Source organism: Monodelphis domestica, chromosome 7, assembly GCF_027887165.1.
Source record: "Monodelphis domestica isolate mMonDom1 chromosome 7, mMonDom1.pri, whole genome shotgun sequence".
NCBI classification, from domain to species: domain Eukaryota; kingdom Metazoa; phylum Chordata; class Mammalia; order Didelphimorphia; family Didelphidae; genus Monodelphis; species Monodelphis domestica.
Genome location: NC_077233.1, coordinates 292,029,397 through 292,046,140, shown reverse-complemented (window position 1 = coordinate 292,046,140; position 16,744 = coordinate 292,029,397). Strand labels below are relative to the sequence as shown.

Genomic DNA, 16,744 nt, shown 5'->3' with positions numbered 1-16,744 from the left:
ATTAAAAATTGCATATTCATGTCCCTTGCTCATTTATCAATTGGAGAATGGCTTGAATTTTTGCACAACTGGTTTAGCTCTTTATAAATTTGAGTAATTAAACCTTTGTCAGAGGTTTTTATGAAGATTGTTTCCCAATTCGTTGCTACCCTTCTGATTTTAGTTACATTGGTTTTGTTTGTACAAAACTTTTTTAATTTGATGTAATCCAGATTATTTATTTTGCATTTTGTAACTCTTTCTAATTATTGCTTGGTTTTGAAGTCTTTCCCTTCCCAAAGGTCTGACATGTATACTATTCTGTGTTCGCCTAATTTTCTTATAGTTTCCTTCTTTATGTTCAAGTCATTCACCCATTCTGAATTTATTGTGGTGTAGGGTGTGAGGTGTTGATCTAAGCCTAATCTTTCCCACACTGTCCTCCAATTTTCCCAGCAGATTTTATAAAATAGTGGATTTTTGTCCCAAAAGCTGGGATCTTTGGGTTTGTCATATACTGTCTTGCTGAGGTTGCTTGCCCCCAGTCTATTCCACGGATCCTCCTTTCTGTCTCTTAGCCAGTACCAAATTGTTTTGATGACCGCTGCTTTATAATATAGTCTGAGATCTGGGACTGCAAGGCCCCCTTCCTTTGTATTTTTTTTCATTGTTTTCCTGGATATCCTTGATCCTTTGTTTTTCCAAATGAACTTTCTTATGGTTTTTTCTAGATCAGTAAAAAAAATTTTTGGGAGTCCATGGGTATGGCACTAAATAGATAGATGAGTTTGGGTAGGATGGTCATTTTTATTATATTGGCTCGTCCTACCCATGAGCAGTTAATGTTCTTCCAATTGTTCAAGTCTAGTTTTAGTCGTGTGGAGAGTGTTTTGTAGTTGTGTTCATATAGATCCTGTGTTTGTCTCGGGAGATAGATTCCTAAGTATTTCATTTTGTCTAGGGTAATTTTGAATGGGATTTCTCTTTCTAGTTCTTGCTGCTGAGCTGTGTTGGAGATATATAGAAAAGTTGATGACTTATGTGGGTTTATTTTGTATCCTGCAACTTTGCTAAAGTTGTTGATTATTTCGATTAGCTTTTTGGTTGAATCTCTAGGGTTCTTTAAGTAGACCATCATGTCATCTGCAAAGAGTGATAACTTGGTCTCCTCCTTGCTTATTTTGATGCCTTCAATTTCTTTTTCTTCTCTAATTGCTACTGCTAGTGTTTCTAGTACAATGTCGAATAGTAGAGGTGATAATGGGCATCCTTGTTTCACTCCTGATCTTAATGGGAATGGATTTAGTTTATCCCCATTGCAGATGATATTAGCTGTTGGTTTTAGATATATATTGTTTATTATTTTTAGGAATGACCCTTCTATTCCTATGCTTTCTAGTGTTTTTAGTAGGAATGGATGTTGTATTTTATCACAGGATTTTTCTGAATCTATTGAGATAATCATGTGGTTCTTGTTGGTTTGCTTGTTGATGTGGTCAATTATGTGGATGGTTTTCTTAATGTTGAACCAGCCCTGCATCCCTGGTATAAATCCTACTTGATCATGGTGGATGACCCTTCTGATCACTTGCTGGAGTCTTTTTGCTAGTATCCTATTTAAGATTTTTGCATCTATATTCATCAGGGAGATTGGCCTATAGTTTTCTTTCTCTGTTTTTGACCTGCCTGGTTTTGGAATTAGTACCATGTTTGTGTCATAAAAAGAGTTTGGTAGAACTCCCTCTTTGCTTATTATGTCAAATAGTTTGTATAGTATTGGAGTTAGCTGTTCTTTGAATGTTTGATAGAATTCACTGGTGAATCCATCAGGCCCTGGGGATTTTTTCTTAGGAAGTTATTTGATGGCCTGTTGGATTTCTTTTTCTGATATGGGATTATTTAAGAAATCTATTTCTTCTTCTGTTAGTCTAGGCAATTTATATTTTTGTAAATATTCATCCATATCATCTAGGTTAGTATATTTATTGCCATATAGTTGGGCAAAGTAGTTTTTAACGATTGCCTTAATTTCCTCTTCATTGGAGGTGAGATCCCCCTTTTCATCCTTGATGCTGTTAATTTGCCTTTCTTCTTTCCTTTTTTAAATTAGATTGACCAGTACTTTGTCTATTTTGTCTGTTTTTTCAAAGTACCAGCTTCTAGTCTTGTTTATTAGCTCAATAGTTCTGTCACTTTCGGCTTTATTAATTTCTCCCTCTTTCTTATATATTCTTGACAAAAAGAAGTCACAATAATTCATCTAAAAAAATCATTCATTATGACCAAGTTGGATTTATACCAGGAATACAAGGATAGTTCAATATTTGGGAAACAGTGAACAAAATTAATTATGTTAAAATAAAACCATCCCAAATCACTTGCACAGTTCATTCATTTGGATGCAAAAAATGTGTTGGACAAAGTACTCTACTCATTTATACCAAAAACGAGCCTATGCCAAGGAGTATCCCATAATAATGACTCCTCTTCAGTCTAAAGCCTGTAGGAAAAACGATTCCAGTTTGGAAGTACCACCAGTAGTTTTCTAAAGCTGAGGAAGGAAAAAGAAGCTTATAATTTTGTACCACAACTCAAGTCTTCACTTGCAGTGAGAGTATGAACAAGTTGTGAAGGCTGAAGTTACACATCATCATAGATTTAATTACAGAACTGTACAAGAGAATATCTAGCATTTGGAACAATCAGTTTTTGAGAGATGCTGGATCCAATCCTCATAAAAGCCTTAGAATGGAAAAAAACAAACAAAATTAAAGCTGTAAAATGGATGGACACCAACACCAACAACACCAACAACATCACCACCAAAAGATAGACCGCTGTCTTTAGCCCAGTCTTCTCCATTTTTTTCACAAGTAAAAATCCCAGAGCCTGGTTTACTCACACATATCTTCTACTTCTTTAGTGGTCCCAGTTGTCAACAAAATGGATTCTGAAATTAGGATTCTGAAAAATGGGCTCTTTTTGGACTAAGATCTCTCCAGGGGGAGGAAAGGGAAGAAAATGAGCATTGATAGTTTCTAGTTTGTACAAGTGTATTTAAGTGCTTTACAAATATTATCTTTTTTTATCCTTACAACAACCCTATCAAGTAGGTATTATTATCTGCAATTTAGAGTTGAGTAAACTGAGGCAAACAAATTAAACAATTTGCCTAGTTCACATAGCTAGTAAGTGAGGCTGCATTTGAATTCATCTATACAGAGAATTATCCTTTATTTTTCCTTAATTTTATTTATTTATCTTAAAAATACTTTCCTAGGATTACATGATTCATATTCTGTCTTCCCCTCTTCCTTTCCCGCTTCCAGAGCTGACAAGCAACTAGGTTATACATGTATTTTCACTCAACACCTCTTTTCATTTTATTCATTTTTGTAATAATCTTTTAAAGCTTAAATGCCAAGTCATATATCCATTTAAGCAAGTGATAAATCATATTTTTTCTGGGTTTCTACTCCCACAGTTCTTTCTCATAAGTCCCTCAGGATTGTCCTGCATTGCTACTAGTAGCAAAGTCAATTCATTTGATCGTCCCACAACGTCTCAGTTACTATGTTTACTGTTCTTCTGGTTCTGCTCATTTCACTCTACATCAGTTCATGGAAGTCTTTCCAGTTCTTATAGAAATCAAGCACAATAGTTCCTTTATCATCATATACCACAGTTTGTTCAGCCATTCCCCAATCGAGGGACAACCCCTCATTTTCCAATTTTTGCCACCACAAAAGCACAGCTATAAACATTTTTGTACAAACATATCCTTTCCCATTTGTCTCTCTGAGATACAAACCCGGGAGTGGTATTGCTGAATTGAGGGGTAAGTATTCTTTTAAAGCCCCTTTGACATAATTTTGAGAAATTAGACCTTTGTCAGAGAATTTTGTTATAAAATTTTTCCCATTTTGTTGCTTCCCTTCTCATTTTGGTTGCATTGGTCTTGTTTGTACAAAATCTTTTAAATTTAATATAGTCAGAATTACTCATTTTACATCTTGTAAAGTTCTTTATCTCTTGCTTGGTCTTAAATTCTTCCCTTTCCCACAGATCTGACAAGTGTACTAGAATTCCCCTTTTCTTTGCCCCTTCCTCTCAGCTTCCCTCACTTCCATTAAGTCCCAGCTAAAATCTCTCCTCATAACAGAGGTCTTTCCTAATTCGCCCTCGTCTGCTGGTCTTATCTAATTGATTCTCTGCATATCTTGTTTGTGCATAGTTGTCATGTCGTCTCTCCTATTAGAGTGGCTGTTAGTTCCTTGCGCTTCGTGGATCCCCAACTTTATCAAAGTGCCTTGCATCTATAAAGTGCTGAATGAGTTCTTATTGAGGGATGTGATCTTAAGAAGCCAGACTTGCAGAGGACACAGATCTTCATCGTCTGTGTGGAAGCTATATTCCAGCTGGCGGTGCCTGGATACTCTGGCTTGAGCCTAGAGAGCTGCTACTCGGACACCTGAGGGCTGCCTAGTTACAGTGGACATAGATGAGAGATGCTGCTAGAGGGGATTAGTCTGGGGTTTGTCGGTAAGGTATTTCCTAGCCTCTTCCTCCCTTCACCTCCCAGCTTTCACCCAGCCCTTTTGCCTCCCTTTCCCCTCCCCCAGTCTTAGTCAGCCACCTTCTATGGAACTCAGAGGTGAACTGTGAGATTTAGAGGAGATGCTCTTGTTCTCTTTCTCGGGGAAGGAGGTTATTGGAAAGATAGGACAGGACGGGAATTGAGGTAAGAGGGATGAGGGGCGTCCCTAGTCTACAAGGAGGAATGTGAAGGTTTTAGGACATGTCAGTTTAGTCACAATTGTGACACAGAGACAGCCTGAGAGATGGAGGGCAACTGTTCAGTCTTTGTCCTTCTTCAGTCAGACAATCTCTGCTTGAGTAATTCAAGTCCAGACTCTGTCAAAGCCACAAAGGTCTCTCTCTGCCTAAGTCAGGAAAAGCCAGTCTCTCGATCAGGAACCCAGAGAAGAGATTTCTCCTTTCTTGGTCAGTTGCCCCCAGAGAGCGAATCAGTTCCTCCCTTCTGGCCAGGCTCCCCCCTGCCTCCTCCTGGGAACATTCCGTTTGGAATCTTCACCCTGATTTTGCGGATCAGTCCCTGGCTTGGTCCGCATGCCTGGCTGGTCCTGCAAGTCCCCTCTTTCTTCCTGCCTCTTCCTCACCACTTAAGATTCTTCAAATCGAGGGACATGAATGTTGCCTTGTTTTACGTGGGCAAAGTTGTTGTCCCAGGTGTCGAGGTCAAACACAACTTCCCTGCTTCCCATCTGCCTGGCATTAACACGGGAAAGGTGTCGCCCGTGATAGTATATGGAATATGTTGTAGGAGGTTACCGAGTCACCAACCCTTGAGGCATTCTCAGAAAAACGTGACTCTTTCTCTTGTAGGAAGAGCTATTTTGCAACCCCTCAAAATGACTAGTGTGTTCAGCCAAAGCCAAGTACCAGTGAACTGGACTAGATGACAAAAGAGGAAATCGTTGGACAGACCAATTTGAGGATTTAGCCCTGATTTTAGAAAAGAACAACCACCAAACAAGTATTTAAGTGAAGAACATTCATTCATTTCTCAGCGTACTTGCGGGAGCTGAGGCTTCCTACTTGACAGCCGCATCATCTATAATCACGGCACTGGCCTTGCCCAGTCATTTCAGGAGAGGCTTCCTGGTGGCATTCGATATAGCTCTGGTCTAATCGAAGTGCTCTGGAGTCGCTTATGTAAAAGATGCCAGGAGAGAGTGTCTGCTGTCCTGGGCTAAAGGCTAGCAAAAGTGAGGGACGGCCCGGCACTGTCTCTGGAGGGGGGCAGGCACGGCGCCTGACCTGGAGGGTGGGATGGGAACAGGACCTGACACTCCCTCTCGAAAAGGTTCGCCATCACTGGACTAAAAGGTCTATGGGTCTCCTTCCTGCTTTGAATCTATGGTTTTATGACTACAGTAATGACAATTCCTTTTTTTCCTATAATTGATATCACAAAATTGTATTAGTATAAACGTCACGCATAGTTCATTCACAATTATCATTCTTTATCTCACCGAAGGATTGGCTAATAAAGTATTATTTTTCCTCAACTACAGAAACTCATGAAGATTGTATTTGTTTTTTATTAACGCTTGACTTCTGTCTGAGAATTGATATTAAATATTGGTTCTAAGGCAGTGGTTAAGTAGTTAAGGCTAGGCAATTGGAGTCAAGTGACTTGCCCAGGGTCACACAGCTAAGAAGTGTTTGCGGCCAGATTTGAAACTAGGAAGTCTTGTCTCCAGGTCTGCCTCTCTATCCACTGAGCCACCCAGCCGCCCCATGAAGATTGTTAAGGTGTCATGGAGAGAACTTTCCAAGTATTCCCTCGTTCATTTGAGTATGTTAGAACAAAGGAGGATTTTCTGTAGAATTACAATTTTGGATGATAAGCGATTTTTATTGTATTTTCTTTCAGTGCACTGAAACCTCCTTCTTTTTTGAAACCTCGAGTAAAAGCGTTTGCAAACATCTCTGGAAGGGCTGTGTGGAACATCATACATTCTTCAGGTAAAAACATTTCAAAGTATAAAAGTCTGGTTCCTGGTGATGGTCTAGTCAAAGGGACATTTGCAAGGAAAAGTCTCAGGAATCTTCAGGCTGTCCTTGCACATAACCCTAATCACAGTACGCGCACCTGGGAGGGAAAAGGCCAGTCATCGAAGTGACGTCCTGCCATAGTCATCAGCCTGGGGAGCCCCTGGAGCCCCTGATGGGTAAAGCGTGTCATCGGAGTAAAACCCGTCTTGTTCTCTGTTAGCATTTCTACTCCAAGGCTGGAGAGTAGGGACCAGGCCGTGTAGCTTAGGGGACCTGCCGAGGGTCAGCCAAGCAGGAAGGCCTGGTGAGAGCCCAGGACCTGCCCCTCTAGCCCTGAGCCACTTAACTGCCCCTTGAAGAAGACGCGGGAAGGTAGAACCCGTCACCTGCCCTCCTCGTCGGTGGCGCAAATGAGCAGCAATCTACCCGGAGCCGACTAGGAAAGGCAGGGACCAGCCATCTTTTGAGAGGTGCCCCCCAATCACTCTGCAATGCAAATGCTGTTGGTCTTGGGAAAGGCCGCTGGAAAGGCCACTTAAAGCAGATTTCCGTGCCGAGCTGGTGCTCTTTGAAGAGCTGCACTGACGCCGTCTCCGCCGCGAATAAGAACGCGGAGCTGTTGGGCAGCTCTCCGAATGAGAGATAAGGTAAGCGACGCCTCTGCTTACAGACTGTTTTCTCTCTGTTGTCTCTTCCAAATCACTCAGAATGCCAGAAGAGGAATCCGGCTCCTTGGCAAGAAAGCTCAGCAAGTTGGGTTCCCTGAGTCACAAACACCGATCCAGGTAAAGGTCTCCGTGTCCAAACCAGTAGATATGGACCAACTATGCGTGTGGGTTGTGCATCACATCAGTCCCCGTCACGTATGGCGAACACACATAGATGCATGAAGGCCGATACACATACAAGAAAGAGTGAAGCTGCATGACTTCCCTTTATGTCTGCCCGTCTGTAGACACAAAATGCTTCTGTCTGCACCTCAAGTCACACGGCTCTAGAGAACTGCGAGGGTTTGCTGTCCGGAATGCCAACTTCCCACGCTGGGCATTTCTTACGCTGACAAATCATTTGTATTTCACGTTTTTAGGTTGTAGAGAAATAGAAGAAAAAATATATATGTATGTATGTGTGTGTGTGTGTGTGTGTGTATCCATCTATCCATCCATCTACCTACCTCTATGTGCGTTCCTAGGGATCATCCCGAGATTTTACCTTAGGGAAGCACAGGATCAGAATCTCTTCCTAGACTCAAGAGTTAATCTACTTTGGTGCCTTTGGCGGTCTGGTGAAGTTGTGGCCCCCTTCTCAGAATGAAATTTTTAAAAGCATAAAATAAAATACATACAATGAAGTCAAAAGGCAAAGAATGGGCAAGTAGGGTTAAGTGACTTGCCCAGGGCCACACAACTAGGAACTGTTAGGGGAGAAATTTGACCCCAGGTTACCCTGACACCAAGACTGGGCCACCAGTTGCTCCTCCAATAGATTTTCCTTAATGTTTTATTGCCAGAAAACTATTTAGATGGTTATATAATGGCTTTTTCTTCCATGTATAAAGTATTTAGATTCTTTTCTTTTCTTTCCTTTTTCTACATCTTAGAACTTAGCAGCTTTACCATTTTATTGCTAACATTACATGCATTTGTTCCTAAATCCAACAAAAGGCTTCTAGAGAAATGTCATTAAAATGAACTGTATCTTTCTCTAACCTTTTCAACTACCCAGCATTTCCTTTAAAGCAAAATTAGTTCATTGATTAAGTGGAAATAAGAAACTGAATAACATTCAAAAATCGCTGCAGGTGACTCTCACCAATCCCAGTTTTACGTTATTTTTTGAATCTGAAAACAATGATAACATATAGATACATACATGGAAGAATGAGCTAGAGGTTAACTTCTGCTTGGCCCAGGGTCACGTGGCTAGGAACTATTGGCGGCTGAACGTGAAGATGGAGCTGTGGATAGTGTTGGGCCTGGAGTCAGGAGGAGCAGAGGTCAAAGCCGGCCCCTTACAAAACGGTCATTCGGCTGTGGACAAGTTATTGGGTCGGCCCGATTTTTCTGCCTATGTCAAATGGGAATTATGCCAAGAGGACCTTTCTTCCAGAGTTTGTGAGGATTTAGTGAAAGAATACTTGGAAAACCTGAAAACATGACCTAAATGCTAGGTTTTCATAAGATGAATGCTTTTGGAACTTCAGAACCCATTCAGGTACTTGATAAAATTAAGGGATTGTTCCAGGTAGGGTCCAAGTACTTCTTTTGTTCTCCCCAGGCTCACTGCCAAGCCCAGATGATGCTGGTATAATGCACAGAGCTAAGTTGGGCCAAAGAAATGTCTAAAACAAAACCAATTGAATGCCACAGTATGGAATGCTTTGTAGCTTGCTAAGTAAGTCAAAATAAGACTGGGGTGGAAAGCCTCCCAAGGGAAGAGTCGAACAGATTCACTGACCTACACGAGTCCTTCTTGTAAAGCTGAAGGGCTGAAGTTAAAACTGCACCTTTCCTGACCTAAAATCTGCCCTCGCTGATTGCTAAAATTGTAACGCTCTTATTTGTTCCACATCTTAACCTTTCTTGACTTGACGTTCGTTTTGTCCTGTGCTGTCCTAATGGAGTAATCTACGTTCATAGCATAGCATAGAGAGTTGAGTCGGCCTTCACCCCTCTGCTTGTTCAGACTTCACAAATGGTCTGAATGGAACTTTGATTGGAAAAAAATGTCAGTAGTTCCTGTACTCATCAACATTCCACATTTTTAAATGGTAGGATAGCCTTACAAATGGGCCGAGACCGTTCTGTTCCTCTTCCCCGACCCGATCAGAAGGTGGAAAGAAGCCGAAGCAAGACATACCCTAAGAGAATAGCACAAACACAGCCATCAGGTGAGTTTCAGACTCCCGAAGATGTTGTATGTACCCCATTGTTTTCACTTCGCTAAATGTTGGTTAATATTCTAATTACAAATGAGTAATTAGATAGTTGTCACTCTCTGAACATTTCTGACGTAACCTTTTTCTTCCCTTTTGCTCACTCTCTCCTGTGTCCATATTTTCATAATTGAAGTTTCTGAGGGAAAACTCTCTTAGTAGGTGCCTTCCAAGCTATCCACCAAGGACTCCCACAACTACCAAAAACAAAAAGCAATATTATTTTCCTAAGCCAAAGTTGAAAAAGCAAAATCCTACCACTGAATCAATACAAAGTAGCAAATCTAATTTTGACATGAAATCTTATTTTTAAATCCTATTTGGGAGTGTGCTGGAGACAAGCTGAAGGAGAGCTAATGGTTAAATATTCATCTTGAACATTTATACCTCATAAATCCACAAAGTACAAATGAGGGCTTGATTTCAAATTGTATTGATTGTCTAGAATTGAGAAAGAAGAAAAAAATGTTAATTGTGCAGGTTACAATTATAAGTTTGCATTGGGAAACATTTATCAAACAATTCTTGGTCGTACCTCATATTCTCTTAAATTCATAGAACAAAAAAGAAACATCAAAGTGTTCTATGAAACAATTTTTATTCTATTCCTAAAAAGGAACTAATGTTAAGAATTCAGGATTTTTCAGCCCATTTCACTGTGCCTTTCTAAGACAGATGTCATCCAGAACATTTCTACTCTTTTTTGTTTTATTTTTAACTTACATTTTTGAGCTTTAGAAACAGAACAATCAATATTTGATCTCCCACATAGTCTTCAGATATATTTTTTAACCAGGAAATTTCTGATTTCAACATGATCCCCTCTCTTGAACAATTTCACTGACTTCTCTTTAAAGGGAGGTGAGCATACCCTTACCTTGTATGGAAAGCTGAAGGTGACACTCTTAGCCTTCCCAACCCACCCCTTAGGTCATGTTTCACATAGACTGTGAAAACTTTTGCAAATTCTTTCCTGATTTCCCCACCACTTAAAAAACAAGGGGCTCAATTGAGGCAGAGTCAAGATGGCGGTGTAGAGGCAGCAAACGTTCAGACCTCTGAAAACCCTTCCTTACTGATTGCAAACTAAATGCTCCTAGGGGACTGAAAATCAAACCTAACAACAAGACAGAGCCAAGGAACCCTCCTGCTAGACTCAACTTAAAAGGTATGCCCCCAAAAGCCGGAATTGGAGAACACTTGAGTTTAAAGGGAAGGAAGAAGGAAGGTCCTGGGACCCCTCCCCCACTTAGAGCACTAAGCCGTGGTGGCAGCTGGAATCTCTGGGCAGACAAAGGCACTGGTATGGAGGGAATACCTTGCGGGCAAAGCTGTGCCAGGCTCAGAGCATCCAACACAGGCAGTGGGGAAGCAGACAGAGGAGAAACGCAGAGCACAGAGTGGTAGGCATAGTTGTAGCAGAGGAGACACTCCATATACCCCCCCCCTTTCCTGAGATTTTGGCCTCAGGCAACATCCAGCAACCCAACCTAACCTAATCCCATAAAAGCCTCCAGAGGATAGGGAAGCTCAAGCTCCAAAACCCCACCCCCACAGACTGCTGGATTTAATTCCATCAAAGATTCCAGAGGGCAGAGAAGCTCAAGCTCAAACACCCCTCCCCCACAGACTGCACTGAGAGATTTATTGGCAAAATTCCAAGGGTGACAGCAGGGAGTAAAGAAGGAGTAAATATGAGCAAACAAAAGAAAAAATAAATTATAATCAACAGCTTCTATACAGGCAATGAACAAAGAGCAAACAACAGAGAAGGAGGAGGGAACTCCAAGAAAAAAAGGGGAAAAAAAACAGAAAACCCAGCAAATTGGATACAGGCACTGGAAGAACTCAAGATACAATTCAAAACACAATTAAGAGAGGCTGAAGACAACTGGGAAAAGAACTTAAAAACTAATATAAGTCATCTGGAAACAGAGGCACATGAACTAAAACAAGAAAATAGTGTCTTGAAAGCCAAAATCAGCCAGTTTGAAAATGAGGCAAAGGAGATGAAAGATGAGGCAAAGAAGATGGAAGATGACCTCCAAAGAAAATCAGACCAGGAGGAGAAGGATGACCAAAAAGCGAGGGATGAAATCCAGTCTTCGAGAACCAGAATACAACAACTAGAATCAAGTGACTTCACAAGGCAACAGGACCCTATAAAACAAAACCAAAAGAATGAAAAAAAATGAGGAAAATTTGAAGCATCTCATTCACAAAACAGAAGACCTAGAAAATCATACAATGAGAGACAACCTAAGAATCATTTGTCTACCAGAATACCATGACAAAAGAAAAAGCCTGGACAGCATACTACAGGAAATTATTCAAGAAAACTGCCCCAATGTCCTAGAACAAGAGGGAAAAGTAGAGATTGAAAGAATCCACAGATTGCCTCCTGTACTTAATCCCCAACTGACAACATCCAGGAATGGTATAGCAAAATTCAAGAACTATCAGACCAAGGAAAAAATATTACAAGCTGCTAAGAAGTCATTCAGATACCAGAGTGAGGATAACACAGGATCTGGCTGCAACTACACTGAAGGACCGAAAGGCATGGAATATGATATTCTGTAAAGCAAGGGAACTAGATCTACAACCAAGAATCAACTACCCAGCAAAACTGACTATATTCTTATAGGGGTAGGTATGGTCATTTAACAAAATAGAAGCATCCCAAGCATTTATAAAGAAAAGACCAGACCTGAACAGAAAATTTGATGCCCAAGCACAGAACTCAAGAGAATCATCAAAAGGTAATTAAAAAAGAGGGGAGGCAAAGAAAAACAGAACAAAACAAAACAACCCAACCATTTTTTAAGAGACCCAATAAGTTCAAATGATTTGTATCCCTATAAGAAAAGAGGATATTGGTAACTCTTAATAATTGTTATCACCTGGGCAGCTAGAAGAATTACACTTAGAAGGAACAAACTATAGGAGGAAATGCCAAGACATAAATATATAGATATAGATATAGATATAGATATAGATATAGATATATGCATTCATAAATACATATATATGTGTGTGTATGTATATATGTATATATACATGAATATGTGTACATACAGAATATGGTACTGATTTTAAAGCCAGGCAGGTCAAAAACAGAGAAAGAAAACTATAGACCAATCTCCTTAATGGATATAGATGCAAAAATCTTCAATAGGATACTAGCAAAAAGACTCCAGCAAGTCATCACAAGGGTTATTCACTATGACCAGGTAGGATTCATACCAGGGATGCAAGGATGGTTCAATATTAGGAAAACCATCCACATAATTGATATTAACAAGCAAACTGACAAAAAAATCACTTGATTATCTTAATAGATGCAGAAAAAGCCTTTGATAAAATACAACACCAATTCCTATTGAAAACACTAGAAAGTATAGGAATAGAAGGGCCTTTTCTAAAAATAATAAACAGTATATATCTGAAACCATCAGCAAACATCATCTACAATGGGGATAAATGAGAAGCCTTCCCAATAAGATCAGGAGTGAAACAAGGATGCCCATTATCACCCCTATTGTTTAAGATTCTGCTAGAAACACTAGCAGTAGCAATTAGAGAAGAAAAAGATACTGAGGGTATTGCGGATGATATGATGGGTTTACTTAAGGAATCCTAGAGAATCAACCAAAAAGCTAGTCGAAATAATCAACTTTAGCAAAGTTGCAGGATACAAATAAGTCATCAGCATTTCTATATATCTCCAATCCATCTCAGCAGCAAGAATTAGAAAGAGAAATCACATTTAAAATCACCCTAGACAATATAAAATACTTAGGAATCTATCTGCCGAGATAAACACAGGAACTATATGAACACAACTACAAAACATTCTACACACAATTAAAACTAGATCTAAAAATTGGAAAAACATCGATTGCTCATGGGTGGGACGAGCTAACATAATAAAAATGACCATCCTACCCAAACTTATCTATTTAGTGCCATACCCATTGAACTACAAAAAAACTTCTTTGCAGAATTAGAAAAAAAAACATAACAAAGTTCATTTGGAAGAACAAAAGCTCAAGGATATCCAGGGAAATAATGAAAAAAAATGAGAAGGAAAGAGGACTTGCAGTCCCAGATCTCAAACTATACTATAAAGTAGTGTTTATCAAAACAATTTGGTACTGGCTAAGAGACAGATAGGAGGATCAGTGGAACAGACTTGAGGTGAGTCACCTCAGCAAGGCTATGATAAGCCCAAAGATCCCAGCTTTTGGGACCAAAAACTGCTGGGAAAATTGGAAGACAGTATGGGAGAGATTAGGTTTGGATCAACATCTCACACCCTACACCAAGATAAACTCAGAAAGGGTAAATGACATGAATATAAAGAAGGAAACGATAAGCAAATTAGGTGAACACAGAATAGTATACTTGTCAGATCTTTGGGAAAGGAAAGACTTTAAAACCAAGCAAGAGCTAGAAAAAAATCCCAAAATGTAAAATCAATAATTTTGATTACATCAAATTAAAAAGGTTTTGTACAAACAAAACTAATGCAACCAAAATTAGAAGGGAAGCAACAAATTGGGAAGCAATCTTCATAACAAAAACCTCTTACAAAGGTCTAATTACCCAAATTTATAAAGAGCTAAACCAACTGTGAAAAAAATCAAACCATTCTCCAATTGATAAATGGGCAAGGGATATGAATAGGCAATTTTCTGTTAAAGAAATTAAAGCTATTAATAAGCACATGAAAAAATGTTCTAAATCTCTTATAATAAGAGAAATGCAAAAGAAAACAAGTCTGAGGTATCACCTCACACCTAGCAGATTGGCTATTATGATATCAAAGGAAAGTAATGAATGCTGGAGGGGATGTGGCAAAGTCGGGACACTAATGCATTGCTGGTGGAGTTGTGAATCGATCCAACCATTCTGGAGGGCAATTTGGAACTATCCCCCAAGGGCGCTAAAAGACTGTCTGCCCTTTGATCCAGCCATAGCACTGCTGGGTTTGTACCCCAAAGAGATAATAAGGAAAAAGACTTGTACAAGAATATTCATAGCTGCGCTTTTTATGGTGGCCAAAAATTGGAAAATGAGGGGATGCCCTAAGATTGGGGAATGGCTGAACACATTGTGGTATCTGTTGGTGATCGAATACTATTGTGCTATAAGAAACAATGAACTGAAGGAACTCCATGTGAACTGGAATGACCTCTAGGAAGTGATGCAGAGTGAAAGGAGCAGAACCAGGAGAACATTGTACACAGAGACAGATACACTGTGGTATAATTGAACGTAATGGACTTCTCCATTAGTGTCAATGCAGTGATCCTGAACAACCTGGAGGGATCTACAAGAAAGAACACTATCCACATTCAGAGGAAAAACTGTGGGAGTAGAAACACAGAAGAAAAACAACTGCTTGACTACATGGGTCGAGGGGATATGACTGGGGATGGAGACTCTGAATGAACATCCTGGTGCAAACACCAACCACATGGAAATAGATTTTGATCAAGGACACATTCTGTAATACCCAGTGAAATTGTTCGTCGGCTATAGGAAGGGCGGGAGGGAAATAATGTGATTCTTGTAGCCAAGGAATAATGTTCTAAATTGACTAAATAAATTGATTCAAAAAAACAAAGCATGGGGCTTGTTTCTCTTATTTTCAAGGAGATTGTTCTCACCATTGTGATATGGTTGAAATGGGGCCCATCATATTAGCTATGTTGCCCTTCAGAGAGATGTCAGAATTTGGGGGGATATCAACAGTGTGGTTGCTTAGAAGGATCTTCATTCTTGTCCTGAATGAGTTAAAGGGCAAATTCAGACTATTAAGAGTATTTTACATGAAAATTTAAATTGACAAGATTCTATTACCTGCCATATTTGTAAAGGAGGAAAAAACCCCCATATAGAAACAATGGAAAATATGACATTATAAAGGTGTTTTCAAGGAGACCGGAGGTATAGACAAAATCCAAATCCAAAGTGCCTTCAGTTTCTTTGTTAATATTTTCCTTATTTTTTGTATCCATTCATTTTTTCTTTAGAGGATTGCACATCAATGCTATGACATGGGTGCTCCAAGGATTATTCTCATCATTTTAGAGAGAAGGTTCAATGACTTGCTAGAAAGAGCTGGAGGCAGAATTTGCCTTAGAATATTTCTAATTCCAGGTCTTTATACCACCCTGTCTCCCCACTTATCGTTGATAAACGACCTCCCTTAACTAGTCAGTTTAACTAGTCACTAATACAGGCCTCTTAGAGTAACCCGTAAGGGGTTAGCGTTGTCCAGTATCAGCTTTGTGAGTGAGGAGCCCAGACATCCCGGACACTTCCTGGTCCAGATGGCTGGTTTTGAGTCTCTTCCTCCTGACCTTCATCTGCTTTTCCCTTATTGAATGGAAGCGCCTTGAGGGTGGGGTGGAAAATCTTTCATTGTAACCTTAGCTCCAGACTTGAAGCATTTTAATTGCTTGATAAGTGCAAATGATACAAAATTCCACCAAATTACCTACCAGCAAATTTCAGACGTACATGTCCATAGATATGTGTTTATATGTACACACATACAATACACACATGATGAATATTTGCATAACCGTGCACACTTGTGCTTACAATTATTTTCCTGGTGTAAGAAGCTTCCAATTAAAAAACAACCTCAAGGGAAGTGAGGTGGCTCAGTGGCTTGAGAGTCAGGCCCAGAGGAAGGAAGTCCTGGGTTTGAATGTGACCTCAGACACTTCCTATCTGTGTGAGCCTGGACAAGTCACTTGACCCCCATTGCCTAGCCCTCACCATTCTTCTGCCTCAGAATGGATTCACAGTATTGATTCTAAGACAGAAGTTAAAGATTGTCAGAAAACCAACCAACCAAACAAAAAATACAACTTCAACCGAGGCAAGTTTTCACCGTCTGTCAAAGGTGAAGTCTTAGAGAGTGGCTTCTGCCCCCTCAGCTAGACTCTCTCTCCTTAGATTATTAGAGCTGTTACTAGAGGTGCTGTGGTCAGAGGTGCTACAGTGGTTCAAAATGACTTCACGTCTTTTCATCTCCAATTTCCTTAGCTCTGATCATTGTACCTACCCCCATAATTACAGCAAAGGCCACACCGTTCCCTTTGATTAAAAAGAATGTGTCAGGTCCAATTTCCAATCGAGGTAGATGGTCAGGAAGTAGCTGGAAAACGTTATTGAGGCCAGGAGTCCAATAAGATGAGGAGTAAACGGACCTGTCACCACTTGACAGTT

General features: G+C 39.9%; 1 protein-coding gene across 4 annotated transcripts in view; it reads left to right on the top strand.

Moving 5' to 3' along the window:
* The window catches only part of EPB41L4A (erythrocyte membrane protein band 4.1 like 4A), a 125,742-nt gene that overhangs the window by 70,844 nt on the left and 38,154 nt on the right, over positions 1-16,744 (top strand). For all 4 annotated transcript variants that reach the window (XM_056803961.1, XM_056803959.1, XM_056803958.1 and 1 more), the window contains exons 10-12: positions 6,440-6,531; positions 7,269-7,346; positions 9,336-9,451. In XM_056803961.1, the coding sequence (XP_056659939.1) occupies positions 6,440-6,531; positions 7,269-7,346; positions 9,336-9,451 (286 nt within the window). The remainder of the gene's footprint in view (positions 1-6,439; positions 6,532-7,268; positions 7,347-9,335; positions 9,452-16,744) is intronic.